A 17,236-nucleotide genomic window follows, 5' to 3' on the forward strand; every position below is an offset into this window, starting at 1 on the left:
GTTAGGAGGAAACAAAATGTGTATGTATTTGACCCAGTCAGAAACTTTTAATCTCTCAAAGAAACAAAAGAAAAACAGGACTACAATGTGAGAGATACGCTTGTTCCATGATGATGAAACAGGATTTTATGGGAGAGTTGTGACCTCACACCTTTTAAATATTTACTGACTAAATATTGAGCTGGTGTGAGGAAATGAAATGTGGAAATTCATCCATCTCATTTTGCACTTGCAAGGCCTGAGTCTAGCCATTGTTTTAATGTGAAGCAGAGTGAGGGTGTGAGATCAAACTCTTACATAAGTTTGATGGTTCACTAAGAAAGGAATGGCTTAGAGGCTTGCAGCAAGCAAAGAGCCATGTACGTTTATGAAATACCTGCAATAGTAGCATTATGTCAACCTGCAACATTCTGCACCTGGCAGTAAGCGTGCTGTTCTTTTTTCTCCATGAAACACATTCTCAGACTTGCCTGCTTATCACGTGGCTCATATGTTAAAGATGCTGGAGTTTAATCTTTTATTTATCTCAACACAAAGCACTCACTGTGAACCGGCTGCCAGCACTGGAGTCCAGCTTTGTGCTACTTTAACTCTAAAACTGCTCTTTCTTCCTGCATGCTGTGGAATTGATCCAAAGCAAGGTTTTTGTTTAGACATGCAGGTCTGAAAGACATATTGTGCACCTAAAATGTCTCATATCTTAGGTGGCATAAACAGATTGACCACATTTTAGGTTGCCAAATCAAATGGACTAAAAATATGTTTTTTGTTTTGTTTTACTCCACGATATGGGTTTTATTCATAGACATTTAAATGTATACACAACACTGGGTTATTTTTCCACATTATAATAATTACATTAAAATGATGGGGAGGCACAACTCTGGAATACAACACATTTCTAACCCCCCACTGATGAGTGTGAGGGGGAAAAAAAATAACAACTTTATGTTCGCTTTGAAGTTCTGCATATGATTTTCTTGAAGGCTTTCCTGAAATCCCTGTTGAAAATAGTGTAAATGATGGGGTTAACAGAACTGTTGCAGTAGCCAATCCAAAAAAAAAGGTTGAAAAGTGCACCAGGGATATAGCAGCTGTCTCTGCAGATTGCATGGAGGCTGTAAGTAAAGAAGAAGGGGAACCAGCAGAGCACAAACACCCCCATCACCACCGCCAGTACGAAGGTGAAACGTTTCTCTCGCATCTGTGCTACTTTAGTTTTGTTGGCCGCGGCCAGCTTTTGTCGCCCGGCTGGGTTCCTCTGCTCCGGGCAGGGCTGTAACGCCCGGGCTGAAGCCCAGGAGAGGCGGCAGTTCTGTGGCGGGCAACAGTCAGATCCCTCCACTTTCCTGCGCTTGGTGAAGCGATGATGACGGGGTTTCGTATCCGAGGAATAGCAGCTCTCCTCCAGGTCAATGTCATCCAGCTCACCCTGCCTTTGCTGCTGGCTGCCGGTGCTTTGGCTGCTTGGGCTCTCCGCCTCGAAACGGTCCTTCCTGACAAAACACGTCTCTGATTGAGACGGTTGCCTCTCCAAGCCGTTCTTGGCCACGAACACGGTGGAGGAGCGCTGCTTGGCTACTTTATAGATTTTACAGTACACAAGAATCATGATGAGACCCGGGGCGAAGAATGATACCAGGCAGGATGACAGTATGTACCAGGTCTCATCGTTCAGCAGGCACTCTCGTTCATCGTGTTTGGTCATGAGTAGAGGAGGAAAGGAGATGATAGCAGATATTATCCACACCACAGCAATCATGGACTTGATGCGCTTTGGTGTTCGTTTAAGGTTGTAGCTCACCGCCTTTGTCACTGACCAGTAGCGGTCCAAACTGATAGCGCACAGGTGCACGATGGATGAGGTGCAAAACAACACATCTAGGGACAAATAGAAGGCGCACCAAGTGCTTCCGAAGTACCAATAACCCATTACCTCATTCACGAGAGAGAAGGGGATGACCAGCGTGGCCACCAGAATGTCTGCCGATGCCAGAGAGACCAAGAAAAGATTTTGGGGCGCACGAAGGGCCCGGCTCGTCAGCACAGCGACAATCACTAACACATTACCGACAATAGTCACAGAAATGATCACTATTACCACCAATATGATGAGTGCAGTGGCTGCCTCCGTGTGCGGCAATGCGAGTGGTGCGTCGGTGTTGTTTTCATCATTGGAAACGTTTTCCACCAGCAGGTTTAATTGGGTTGAATCCATTCTGCCGGCAAATGGTCCTTTTGTATCATCTTTGGTATTTTGCACTCTCTTCCTTTCCAAAAAACAGCACAGAGCTGCGGTGCTAAAGCATGGCGACAGACTGTGCGTAACACAGCCCAGAACAAACGAAGTGCAGCCTACATGACGCACCGAGGCAGCAAACAATGATCTCCTGATATAGCAATTCCTTCATAAAAAAAGTCCTTCAGAAAGTTCTGGTACATACACATATAGTCCCGAATATACCACAAACGTAATAAGAGTCTGTCCACAGGGCTCCACAAACGAAGTCGCTCCTACGATGTCACATTGCCATGCGTAATGCTGCTTTTGCCTTTTGGCAAACTGCTTCTCTTTGGAGACAACCAGGGAACGCAAGACGCGCGTGGTATGAATGTCGAAACGGGCGTGAAGTGATATCACTGCAAAGACCAACCCCTCTGTACACTCAGGGGGAGGGAGAGCGAGATGGTGGGTCCTTGTTTAGGCAGTTGGATTTCAGATTTCTTTGAAACTGGAGGTGTTTTTATTCAAGCCGAGCCTCCCTGATTTCATTCGTTTGTTTTCGTACTCTCATTTTTGTAAATGTTTGACTTTCCTCAACAGTTTGTGCTTAGCACAGAAAAACGCCTGCAGTCTGACTTGGAGAGCAAAATGTTCCATATTAACTTTATACTATCAAATATAAGATTTATTCCTGCCATAGCTATATGCCTTCTTGACAGTGCAGTTTATCAGTCAAAAGACCATGTCGTTCATATCTAATTAGGTAATTGCTGTTGTACATTATGGAGTTATTAACAATGATGTCATGGGTTTAGTTTACACTTACACATCATCAATTAAATAATGTTAATTAGTTAGTGAATAAGCCGATGTGCAGTTAAACTAGCTGGATTTAATAAAACTTCAAGATTCCAAATTCAGAAGCAGTTTGTAAAAAACTAAGTACACCTTTACAGCCGTCATAGGAAGTAAGAGGATCAGTAGCAGCCAGGTGCTGCTGATCAAATGCACTTTATTAATTGATCATCATCAAGTGTATGTACTGCACATATATGCTCGTGTTTGCTCATATACACTGCAACTGATTTAGTTTGGAAAGTGGAATTAAGACAGTTTTGTTCTTTTTCTCATAAACAGTCGTCTGTAATACTTTGCATGGGGGGGGAATTAACAAAAAACAAACCATTTCACTAATGAGGTAAATAATTTTGCTGTTGCTTTGGCTAGAGTTTGCCAACATCTGTAAAGAGAAAATAAACGAGTTATTGCATGATTTCTGTTTTTACCTCTGTTAAGATTAAGTGTGCTGAAAATGTCCTGATGTACAGTGCAAATCCTCTGAAAGCATACATTATTAGTATATAATGTATGCCAACGAGGGATTTAATTATCATCAGAACAGCTGATAAGACTTTTAGGCTTGGTGCATTTCTTCTATGCTTTGGAATAACATTCTTGATATTACTGCTCTATTTGAACAATCAGAAAGAGCAATAAAGAGATATTCATGCATCTTCTGTCAGAGATGCATGAATAATATAGCTAAACCCTCCAGATTATAAAGTCATGTAAAACAAAGGGTGTTTTTCTGACTGTGCAGACTGTGTTTGTGTCAGGGGACGCTTGTTTCCAGGGGCAGTGTTTGTCCCACATTTATGCAGCAGGTAGATCCTTAAGGGAGTGTCTACATACCACTGATATATAGTGACAGTAACCCTGCAGATGACCTTTATCGTCTTTACATGGTAGTTGTATGAGTGAGCATAGAAAGAGAGAGGAGAGAGGAAAGCTCAACACCAAGTCTGAATCCTCCTCCACTTCTTCCACCAAATCCACAGCATCCCCTTTTGTGTCACTGCAGTCAGTAGCCTCCACATACTGTAACTCACTCTCAAGGATCAACACAAATGCACAAATATCCACAATACGAAAGTTACAGCTTCAGCTGAGCTGCAAATCCCAGTCCAACAGACTTTCAGCAGATGTCATAAATATATATATTTATGATATTTATTTATGACATAAATATATGTATCATTGACATTTTGTATCCCAGTAAATATCCCCTGGCTATATGTCTGGCTTCCTGACCAAGCTTCATACATCCTATATAACTAAACTCCATGAGCAAAGAGATGCATGTTTCTCAGCAACAGGTATTACACTCACCTTCACAGTGACTGGAACAGAATGATTCCAGATCACAGTGTATGAATAATGCAAGAGCAAGTGTGCCTACAAACAAGACCAGGGCTCCCTTGGGAGAGGGGTTAGACCATGACCAATGTGCATTGAAATTTAATTGAAAAAAACCGAAGTGCAGACCACTCGATCACTGAAATGAAGCCTTCTTTGCTTTCAATACTGTGCCCTCCTAATTGGTAGCCCTACCGGGCTGCCAAAGTTCACAGACACCTCCTGCTGTGCACTTTTAGATCCATATCCATCAGTGCCTCTCAATGAACAGGACACCTTAATCATTGTCAATGTTTTTCAGCAGGTTCAAAGCATAGTACATACATTCATGTGAAAAGGAAAGTGGAAATTCTTTCAATTCTAAGGTTTTACATCTCAGACCACAATAAAAAAAGTAATTTGGTCCTCACAAGGTCATAAGATTTGGTTAATACAACCTCGAAACAGCGTCAAATTACATATTAAACTGTGTTATAATTTATTTGACAAAAAGATAAAATGTAGAAGCGATTTGCAAAGTGCAGCCTACAATTCAACAGCTTATAGAACCTGCTTGAGCAGCAATAACTTGAAGCAATCGTTTTCTGTCGCTCACATCGTTGTGGAGGAATTTGGTCAACTCTTTTTAAGAAGTTAATTCAGGTTCACAGATTTTTGTTCTTGCACAGCTCTATTAAGGTCTTGCCAAAACATTTTAATCAGGCTAAAGTCTGGACTTTGGGTCATTCCAACACTTTGGTTCTTTTCTTTTTCGTTCATTTTGTTGTAAACTGCTGCTTCTTTGGGCTCATTGTCCTCTTACATGACCCAATTTCAATCAAACTTTGGCTGTCGGACAGAGAGTCTTACATTTGAGTCGAGAATACTTTGGTATACGGAGGAGTTCATGGTCGACTTAATGACTGCAAGGCACCAAGGTCTTGTGGCTGCTAAACAAGCCCAAATCATCAGCCCTCCACCACCGTACTTAACAGTTGAATTGAGGCTTTTGTGCTTATATATGGTGTTTGGTTTTCAACAAATGTGGTGCATTATGTGTGCATTATGGCCAAATATCTTCACTGTGGTCTAACTGTGCATAGAACATGTCACGTTTTAGGTTTTGATGCATGTCTTGTCTCGTCATTTCCTGTTTTATTTAGAAATATTAACTGCTCCTCTCGTTTCAGTTACTTTGCCCTTCCTCCTGTGTCAAGCGTCTGATTGTCTTCCCTGATTCCCAAAGTGTTTCCACCTGTTCCCCATGGCTCCTCATGTGCTCAAATAGTCTGCGTCTCCCTTGTCTTGTGCCAGTGTGTTGTAACTGTCCATGTTCTTCACTCTAGTGCCTTTGAAGCACAGAATCCATAGCCTTGTTTCCTCGAGCCTGTAGTTGAGCGATACTCCTACAGAGCGATATTTGTTTTGTAATTTATTCCATAGTCATAGTTTTCCCACTGTAAGTTTATAGCCTGTTTTTTTTCCTCCATTTAGGAGTGGTTTTTGTTTCTTGTAAGGTTTCACAGTACCTCTAGCTCAGCGTTTTGAGTTTTTGTGTTTTCCTCAACAAAGTTATTGAGGAGAGTGCTTCAGGATTTTCACAGCCCCTTGTGTTGCTGTGTCTGGAGATCCTCAACTTGTTTATTTCGAATAAACGTTCTTGCCTTGAAAACGACCCTGCATCTGTGTCCTGTGGTCCGTGACAGTACATTGTTGTAGAAGTCTTGTTGTTTGTTCTGATTCAACTCTGAAAACCTAAGCTGTGCTGCCATGTTCTTTGTGGAAAGAAGAGGCTTTCTTCTGTCACGTTACAAAACAAGCCATACTTGTGCAGTCTTTTTCTAAATGAGCTGTCATTAACATTCATCATGTCAACTGAGGCCTGTAGAGTCTGAGATGTTGCTTTTTATTTATTTATTTTCAATTTCTCTGAGCTTTGGATGGTCTGACCTTGGGGTAAACTTGTTTCCATGGTGGAAAACAGACTGGCAACTCTTTTTAATGTTTTCCAATTGTGAATCATCTTTCTCACAGTAGCCTGATGGACTCCAGATTGCTTGAGATAGAAATGATCTTATAACCTTTCCCAGATTGATGGGCAGCAACAAGTGCTTGTCTAAAGCCATTGCTGACGTCTTTATTTTTGGCACTGTGTTAAAAGACACCTTAATACGTCACACCTGCAAACAGAGACATTTGATTAGCAGCATTTGTCTGCTATTTACTCTTCAAAGTCCTATGCAGGCAGTAAGAATTTGCTTTTCACACATGGATTCTGCATTATGGTTTAGATTTTGCTCTATAAATACTGTATCATCATTATTGCTCTATAAATAATGAGCTAAATCTAAGCTGGTGTGTGATGTTTTTCATGTCTGGCTGGATTTACTTAATTTTAGGTTCTCTAAGGACCAGACGATTTGTTATGTCCTGTCACATGAAATTTTAGAAATGATTCAACAATAGAAAATGATCATTTCACATCACTGTATATTGTGCACCCAACCTGAAAACAACTAAAAAAAAAAGTATGCATGCAAAGACACAAATCTAAATGTTTCATATGCAAGCGTTCTCTTCAATATGAATTTCTCAACACAACAAGTTGCCCAAACCCTATTGATCTAATAACTGCAAACTCATATTATCATCTAAGGGGATCTAAATATGAAAAATAATTGTGACTGTGTCCCTTTTGTTCCATTCCTTGTAATACAATACCTAACATCCTGTCACTCTGGCTGTAGCTTCCTGTTTTGTTGAAGTCATTATACTAAGTGAAGGACACGAGTCACTGAGTTTAGCGAAAGGTTTTCTCACACGTCAAGAAACACAAATGAAATATCTTAACTACCAGTCATCCCAACATTTCCCAAATGAGAGTAAAGCCATCTTCCAGCAGAAGAAGCTAATGAGCTATTTGGTATTCTACATGTTGGATATCTTCATGGCACATGTGACCCCTGAGTGACGCAGATGCCAGATTCATTTACTGTCACATTTTAGAGTATTAGCAGCTCTCTGAAGCCACAGAAGTGTTGGGGAGCAGGGCAAGCATTCACAGAGTCGCTCAAATTGCTCTTAACACTTCAGTTCATCAATCATTAGACATGCACAGCCATTTGACAACTTGTCCCACAGCCAGCAGGTACTGTTTTGAGTGATGTGGGTTTAGGGGTAATCACCACCCCAGAAATGATTCATTAGCTGAGCAATGATTATTAGCATGCACGTTGAACACCATTTCACTGTCAAAGAACGGCAGCGCACACACTTCCTCTCACCCTCTGAGGTAATTGCTGAGGTACTGAGGTGTTGGTGTGTGTACAGTCTTGCAGGAAACCAACAAGAAAGGTTGCCACTTCTGATTAGCCTCCATGGGTGGAAGGGTTGTTAAAATATGTTATTTGGCTGCTGACATATGATTATGCAGATAACTCTCTTTACTGGCAATACAACGCTTTGTAGACAGTCTGAGCTCTGTGCATACAGTATGAAGGTCCACTGGACCCCCTTAGAGCATCCATCGTCACATTGGTATGAATAATTTAACAATTGTAGCGTCTTTCATCTTGATAAAGGAGTGCCTGTTCAAATGCATTAAACACACGTTCACTGAGAACAATAGTTCTGTCACGAAGTCATCTTTTTTCTCCCTTGTGTCTCTTCCACCTCATCACATAGAGGCACTTTGTTTTAAAAGGCTGTATCTTATGCCAAATCATGATCTTTTCCTGCCCTAACCAAGATACTGAAAACATAAAGCCAGACGCATAAAGCTGTGCAAACACATGAATAAAACAGCGTGCTGAAAATGCACATATTCCTTGAGCCATGTATATGCTTGATTCTCCCAAAGAGTGGCAATCCCTCATGACTTCCATGCTTATCTTTAACCAAAATGTTTCTCCGTTAATTAATCTTTTGCATGCAAACATGCACTTTGCACTAGAAGTCATTTCACAAGGAAATGAAAACCAAAGCACTTATTGGAGAAGTACACAAAATTAAATCTGTTTTATTTTGTGGTCTGCAATCGGGTTGAAAGCAAAAATCTCTGCGTGGAAAAAGTGACAGATCCTCTCAACTCTATACACTCCCTGCAGCTGAGCATGGCAGAGGTTAAAAAAATGGTTGAACTACAAATGCATGAGAAAATCCTCCAACTGCTATTCTAAAAAAAATATGCAACCATAGTTTGAAGTATATAGGAAACAGATATTCTCACCAGAAATCCTTCCTTTCTAAATACAAGGGGGAGTATGTATGGTTTTGTGCATCTACATTGTTGACATATGTGCCTTATGATGCCCAAAGCAAACAAACAGTTTAACATGGGTCCTCCAGATGAAGGACCACAAATTAATGTCTCCACACCAGTGAAGTTATACATAATATAAAACAACCCATGACCATGACCATACATACATAGATATGTACATCAATGCACATTTTTACAACACATTTTAAACCATAATACAGCAGCAAAAAGCTACTTTATGTTTGAAGATATATCAGTGCACTGAATCACCAGAGTGGGCAAACTCTCTTGTTTTGTGCATTTTGTATTGCCTATTTATAAGTTCTTACTGTTGAAAGCTGCTCTCGCTGCCTCTGTTGGAGCGAGCACATTTCTAGACTTACCTCCAGTGAGTAAACCACCTTTGGAAAATAAGACTTCCACAAAGAGAGGGATAAGATCACAGAACATATAAGTAGGTTTTGTACCAAGCTACCGGGCTTTTCTATGACCAAGTTGCTTTGTGGTCGACCCTTTGCTGGTAAGGTATGAGGGGGGTTGAGTAGCAACTAATTTCCAGTTTTCAATTTAAGACATTTTAAACAGCAATGGAACTATTCAGTAGTTGTTTATTTACATAGAATTGCTTGTAAGACTGCAGTAGTTGAGGTTATTCTCTGGCTTGGCATCGATGGAAAAAAAAAACCACCTGGGTAAACACTCTAATAGAAATAGAAATAGAATATAAAAATACTTTATTCATTCCCCAGTGGGGGAAATTCAAAATTAGTCAAGTAGCTCAAAATTATTATTTTATTTAATGATAAATAAATAAATAAATATCCAATGTAATATTAGAGAAAATGATATCCAATGAGAGTGTTGTGGTTGGGGCAACAACAGTAGGTGCAGCCCAGTTTTTTAATTTAATTAACCCACATTCGCTCTGAAACCGTCAAAAGCAATTGATTGTTTTTTATCTTATACAAGACACCTGGCATCTCAGTCTCAGTCCCACAGTGTGAAGTCCCAGTGGGGAAAGATCTTAAGGTGGACTTTCAGACGCGCAGAGAAATTATAAGGTTTCCTATAGCAACAAATGGGCCTCGGGTTGATTCGCGTATGAACACACTTACACGGAAACAAGTGTTATTCCAGGCTTTATGAGAGATTTTTTATAATTTAGCTCCAAAACTCGTGACAATGCACTCCTCTGTAGATAAAAACAGAGACGTCCTTCGTGGGAACCTTATAGAGAGGCAACTGATGGCCCTGTTTTTTCCTAACTGCCTCAATCCTCTTACCCTCCTGTTTTCTTCTGAGAAGGCTGCTTGGCTGGATGTGCACAAAACCCACTGCTGCGTTACGTAACATTCCAGGAATAAATGGTCTGTGGTAGTGTGTAAGAATCTCATCTCAGGTTTCAGGTGATTGCTTTTAGTAAACACTTTTCCTCAGGGAATTCAGCCTGCATATCAACAAAATGAATCCCATCCCTGTGTGGTTACATAAATACTATGTATGAGCCTATATTTGCATGTGTGATTCAAGGCTTCTTGACTAAAGTTGATGTGTAAACTTGTAAGATAAAGTATAGAAGTTTTTGTGTATGTGACAGCTCCATTGTGATGTTCTTTTCTTTTAGTGATCACACTTCTCCTGCCTTATTCAAGAATTGCTTTTTCTGTTTGTAGGCTCGGCAGGTCAGAAGAAATACACGACTACTGACCTTTGTGTCCCAAACAAACAAGACTTTCCTCTGATTTTTTTTCACAGCTTTGAACAAAACTTCACTGGAGTGTTAAACTGTGACCAAACAGATAAAAATACATGTATCTCAGCACATTCCTGACAGGGATTTTACCTCAGATCAAGAGAGATCCCATGTTAGGATACTGTTTTAATAAGAAAGTGGCTCAGTCTAAAAGGGCAATAGATATAACAACATCTGTATAAAACAGATAAGCAAAAACAGCAGGTTCATCCAAATAAATGGATATACATGTGCAACCATGTCATCATCTCTGTGAACCATTACTCTAACAGCGAATGTGAATCAGCTTGTTTTATCAGCTGCTCTCTGAAAAACAGCGAGTTATAAAAGGCTTCGTCTTTGATGAATAACTGTAAGGGATGTCAAGTGAAAGCGTTTTTAGGACCGTAGAAAAGAGGCTTTCTGCTAAAACACTTTGGTGAATTATGTACATTCTAGCCGACTCAAAGAGGCTCGTGTTCAAAGTGTTCGCCGTGATCTGGTTAACACAACAGTGAAGCAATGACAGAACTCACAGGACGACTCACAGGATTTCTTCTTCATCGTAGTGAGCTGAATGACCAGAGGGAAAAGATTAGAGGGGAAATGTTGACGTGACGTGTATAGCAGACTGAATTCAACTGTTTGAATGATTCATTAATTGTATCTATTAGCGGTTAAACTGAGATCTAACATGTTTGCTCACAAACGACCGAAAGCTCAACTGAACTGTGGAAAGAACAGATTGTTTCAGCCAACGATTGCTTCGACATGCTCGCTAATTTTCTGATATCAAACGGATTAAGACCTTACTCTGACTGAAACACCAAGAAATGGCATCTTCTGATCACTTCAACCTGAATAAGGTTAAATACAGAGTTAGCAATAATCAAATTGAGCTATGCATTTATAAATACATTCTAACATTATGTAGACATGTATACACCTTAGTAGCAGTACAACAGCGTCCCAGAGTTTCTGATTTATGATGCTGGTTTATGCTGATTTATGCAGCGGAGTCAGAACACAACAGGAAGGCTGCGGGTAAAAAGAAGAAGCACTTTTTTTCACTTGAGTGAAATTTTATTTATAAGACTCATGTCAGCACCATAATCAGACCATAGATTTTTTTAAAAATCTAATTGTACTTGGTTTAAATGATCTTATCTCTAAGGAAAGATGTGTGCCTCTAAGCCAGTAGTGAACTTTGGATAAGCATTATAAACAACGGAAGAGGAATAATCCATAAAAGGTGTGAGGAAGGGGTGAGCCTGGTTGTTTTTTGCCAAGCCATTTCTCTTTCAGATCAGCTACAGTTTTGCCTTTCTGACCCACCTCTTCACCATATGCTGCCTGGCTTCTGTCTCCTCTGCTTTACTCTGAATCTGCCTTCCAAAAGTTTTCTCTCTCTCTCTCTCTCTCTCTCTGTTGGTTCGTGGATATTTCTGACTAAACCCTCACATGTGCCAATATTACATAAGAGGAAATCACAAGTAATATTTTTTGTTATAAATGATATTCATAGATAACTGCACGCTCTGCATTGTCTGTAAATCAAACAGAAGGACACTGTCAGGGACAATCTTATGCACCTGTATGAATCTTAAACACATCCTTTTTCAATGAATGACGCTCCAGATGTGAAAGTATCGCCAACATGTGGGCAGTGAACCCAGGAGGTTTTGTGAAACTCGAGCATTTCCGCACTTGTAACAAAATGAGTGAGAAAGTAGTCCGATCTCTCCACATTAGGTGACTTGGAATTACTCTTCATGGCCCGTGTCCTCCAGTGACAGCTGTGAAAATGAAGTAATTTCTCTTTAAACAATTCTTGCTAAGTCTTAATCTTCTGCCTCTGCTCTGTACACATGTCAGCTTTTTTAAAGTGAACTGTTTCTATTCAAGCTATTCCTCTAAATCCTGCTGTCAGCCCAAGTCCCTGTTAGATTTTCATTTAACTTTGGCTTCTTTCCCTCTTAATTTAGCGTCCTCCAAAGAACTGCAACTACATTTTATCAGACGTGAGTATTTATTGTACACAAAGCTTCCAACATATTTACTCTTTTTTTATTTTCTACATTTGTTAATAAAGACTGACTCACTTGGTTATTTTTTCATTTTTTTAAATCAAAATTGTACAACACAAGCTTCGTGCCCGTCGAACTGTTATGTGAGAGAGGTTGCATTGCAGCATGCCTTGAGGTGTTTACAAAATGGTGGATGACACTGATAAGGCTTCCAGCAGTTCATAGCTGTCCGGTGCAGGATCCTGGTATGACACTCATCAGCCTCTGGCGTCACAGATTGCCGAGTGAGTCATTGGGCTCTGGTTCACGATCAGCCTCTTCTGTCTCTGGACCTGGCATGCTGTGCCATTCGAATCAACCTTGTTAGGGATACTGATGCTGCTACATATTCATAGGGGAAAAAACAGGTTACTGACACGCTCCTGTATTTGTGTGGCAGGCATGGCGTGAAAAGTTTAAGAACACCATGCAAGCGGCAACACAGAAATATGAATAGTTTGCTGTTGGATACTTTTCAGACAGCATCATTGCCCTCTCACTGCATAAACCAGATTTCTCCTCCTTTCAGGTACAGGTACTCGATCTCTTTTTCCTCTCTACCTGCAGATCTCTCTATCGCTCACATGTTGTCATCGCACATTCCTGAACATCTACTGGGCCTTTTTGGGTGTGTCCCTGGCCATTCTGCCCTCTGGCAATGAACCCTGATCTACGTGATGTTCACAACGCTCACTGCAAACCACAGGAATGCACGGTCCACCGGCATTCATGTGCAAAATTGACTCTAGAAATCAGAGTTGTTATGATTACTCAAAGTTCAAAAGGAAAATGACGGGTGCTAATTGATGTGCTACATAAAAAACAGACACACTGAACTAAGATTCAGTTTATACTGCCTCCCTAAATCTGTGCATTGATTACCCCTCAGGTACCAAACACACAAAATCACAAACTTAATATTTCAATAAATAAATTTTCTGAGATTCGTTTTTTTTTTTTTTTTTAGAAATCATGTTGTTGTGTTTTGCTTCACCTCTGGGCCACCATCACATAGTTCATCATATTTGTAGAATAAGGAAAAGCTGTTAGAAAGTGTGTAGCACAGGACCCAAATAACTGAGGATGGAAGTAATCAGATGTAAAAAAAAAACTAAAAAAAACACCAATACATTTTGATAGGGAAAACCCAAATGTGCGGCTGTGACCAAGACAAGCAACCTGTGTTTTATGAGTCTGTGTCTTATTTAGCTGGTTCCACATGTTGAATTGTTGCCAGCGAGAGACATCCCTGGTGTTGCCTGTTAACACAGACTATACTTTGAATTGAAATGAAAGAGTTGTGTTTCAGTATTATGCAATTCACAGATCTCTACAAGGATTTCTTAAGCCAGCTGGCCTCATATTAAACATCAGCGTGTCCTAATGCAAGTGCCTCCTAATGAGCACAGATGTGCTTTTGTTCACCCTTTAAAACAGCAGACTGCATGCTCTGTTGCTGATGAAGTATTCCATCTTTAATTTGTGTCCATATATGGGCAGCAGAATATTTGGAGGCTTTTACTTGAATTACCCATTTCTCCATAACTCTCCGGCTCTGTCTAACGTAGTTTGGACCACCATTTCCAGCTGAGTTAGATTTAGATTTTATAGCGGTAAGTAACTGTCAAAAGGGATTCGGCATGACCGCTGCGGGGATGTTATACATTATTGCTGACAAAAAAGAACTTGTGTTTTACAGGAAAGGTTAAGTACACAACCTCTGGCAAGAATATGGAATAAGCACTTTTGGAGGATGTTTGTTGAGCTGTTTTATTTTGTCAGAAGACAATAAATCGCAAATAGGATACAAACTGTTTTAATGTGCTGGCTTTGTCAACCATGTCTCAAAGAACTGTTGTAATTAATGTCAGCTTAAAAAACATAAAAGTACTGTTGCAGTTTTCAAAGTACACCTTTGTATTCAGTGTAGAGGTAATGGCTGCCGTTCCCCTTGTCTTTTAGCTGACATATGCCCCATATATGTTTCATTGGTCCTGCACCAAACAAAAGTCCCCGCATCATCTGCTTTCCAAATGCAGACCGGTGATTCATCACTTTCAGTGTTTTTCATTCTTTTCGTTTTGCCTGCCGCTACGACGTCTTCCTTACTGGACCTGTATGTTTCCCTTTTTATTTGTACTCATGCCAAATTATAGACACACATGACTGAAATATTTTTTTTTCCACAATCTGTGTTGAATTACCTACATGACTTGTGAGTTATATAATCCTTTCTATTGTTCCAACTGACATTTCTCCCATTGGGCCCATGTTTTCTTGTCAGCCAGGTGCAGCAGCTCTTTAAGGTCTGTAAGACCTCTCTTTTATCATCCGATTAGCTTCCATATTTGGACTTGGGTGGATATCTTTTAACAGTATTGCAAATTACAAGGGGAGTTCATTATCTCCCCACTTGAGCCAATGAAAACAAACAGATACATTAATAAAATTCCATTGATTGCAACAGTATAATCTTATTTTTGTTGAGGCTTTTCGAAAACAGAATATTCAGCTGGCCCTCTTTGATGTTTTTTTCCCCCCCCACAAAATAAAACAGCTGAATGAACCTCCACCAGGAGTGGGGATTTCATAGCTTTTTTGCCAGGAGTTGTTTTCAAACTCCAAAATGTGTGTCTGCAGTATTGACATGTTAAAACGGTAAGGATGATTACTAAGAAGCCGACAAGTTACAGACATAAACATAGCTTTTACGTATTAAATGCACTAATAAAGTCGTCTGGTTGTTGAACAGATGTCAGGAGGTTGTGTGTCTGCTTACGATGACTCATCCAGCATGATATTCTCACTGCGTGTAATGGTTGGAGACATTTTAAGGTTAATAACCTATTTCATCCAATTACATGACACTGCAAGATCATTTTTTTTTTCATTTCTTTGAAAAATAAGCACAACCCCCGCACCACCACCCCCAAAATATGAAAATTCATGGAAAACGTGTCTGTCCTCAGCATAAGCACTGAAAATACCCTGTTTTAAGATATCGGTTTGATAGGAAGTATTAATGCAGATTTAAATGAAAAGCATTAAATTAAACAAAAACAACAAGCTTTTAGACAACAATTCAGCAACACCGTGTTTTTACCGTTACAATTACAATGTTAGAGGCATTGCTGCTTTTGACATCCCCATGTTCAGTGGGCTCAGTGAGCGTCAGCGACGTGTAGGCGAAGTCTAAGTGAAGCTAAATAAGCGTCAGGGCGGCACCATTTGAGAACGTGACTCATCTTAAAATGGGGAACCCCTTTGCACAGCAATGAAAAAGCAATGAAAAGGCAAACTAAACGATCTGAGGTCACGTTTTATTCTGAACTGGAGGCCTCTTCAGTGGATATTTCAACAACCGACACGCGTGTTTGACTGCCACAGACGTTTCAATGTGGCCGATGCGCGCACGCACAGGTGCCTTTGTCAAATTTCAAATTCTTTTTCACGACACGAGCGCACTCCAGTGGTAATAAGTGAGACCACACATATCTTGGATATCTTGAACTAATTAATCTGACATTTAGTACCGCAGCACGTATTTTCCATGCAGGATTTCCGTCATTTTTAAAGACGACTCAGTGCATCATTCAGCTGTTAAATAACTGTGCGCAAAATGCGGCTGAATGTTCCTTTGAAGCGAATATTCCCTTTTCAGAGAGGACGGTCCCTTTGAAAAGAGGAAGAGATTGCCGAATGACCAACAAAGTGTCAGTTGTGTCAGAACAAACTAATTCCTCTTTCATTCATTTTAAACATGTCGTTATTATCAGGTATCTACCTTGTTATGATAAGAAAAGCAAGAGGTCACTAACAGTGACACTGACCGTAATGAACCAGTATGACCTCTATAGATTATCAAGAAACCAAAGCCAAAATGTTACACATCTTTGCTGTCTTTTTCTTTCTATACTGTGCTATGACGCGGTTTCCAAATGAGTTGGCCCCAGTGTTCTTAATAGCTGACAGGTGTAGACTTCAGGCAGGCCGGTCTAACACCCAGGCTCTTTTGCTGTGGAGACATACTGTTGCAGTATGAGCAGAAATGTGGTCGATCATTGTCTTGTTGAAAAATGCACCGCGTTAAAAAGAAAAAAAAAGCTTCTAAATTGGAGCCCTCAGAATCTGTAGATATCATACAGCATTACTGCACGGCTTTGGTAAGTTTGAGTTACTCATTCCATGTGCACTAATACACCCACAAACCATCACAGGCGCTGGATCCAGCTGTGACAGCAGATTTCAACTTATTGTAAATGAAGTTCTCTTATATTAGATGTAAGACAGAGCAAAGACGAAGCAGAATTAGATGAGCTGATTCATTTTGCCTCATGACTTTTTTCTTAACATCGCTTTTATGTTGCTGATTTTGATTCTGGTGACTTGACTCGGAAGATGAAAAAATGAGCAGCAGCACACAACTGAATGTGATAGAAATATATATATATTTGGATATATATAATCTCATGAACTCACGGCCCTGCATGAAAAAAAGCTGTGGCTGGTGGCATCTGTCTCCATGAGTGTGTGACCCTGTGCGTGTGTGTGTCCAACAGGTGCCAACCTGGATGGGCCAAAGGCGGAGGAGTAACTTCGCGGGACTACATGATAATAAAGTCATCTTAATCTTGAAAGCATTCGTTTGGTTTTACGTGTGGAGATTAATGGCATTCCCATCCAGCAGGTGGAGACAGTAGAGTTGTACAGTAGGTGTTGCGATCCGCCATACAACAGAAGAACAGATGGCGAGAAAAAAAAAACAGGAAGTTTCAGCA

General features: G+C 40.3%; 1 protein-coding gene across 1 annotated transcript; it reads right to left on the minus strand.

The window, feature by feature from the left end:
• Positions 1-792: 792 nt before the first annotated feature.
• On the minus strand, positions 793-2,582 carry adra2db (adrenergic, alpha-2D-, receptor b). The gene has a single exon (XM_072396438.1). It carries the CDS (start codon positions 2,216-2,218, stop codon positions 947-949), a length of 1,272 nt encoding a protein of 423 aa, XP_072252539.1. The 5' UTR covers positions 2,219-2,582; the 3' UTR covers positions 793-946.
• Positions 2,583-17,236: the final 14,654 nt, after the last annotated feature.

This window comes from Leuresthes tenuis, unplaced genomic scaffold (assembly GCF_036924035.1).
Source record: "Leuresthes tenuis unplaced genomic scaffold, fLeuTen1.0.hap1 SCAF_11, whole genome shotgun sequence".
NCBI lineage: Eukaryota > Metazoa > Chordata > Actinopteri > Atheriniformes > Atherinopsidae > Leuresthes > Leuresthes tenuis.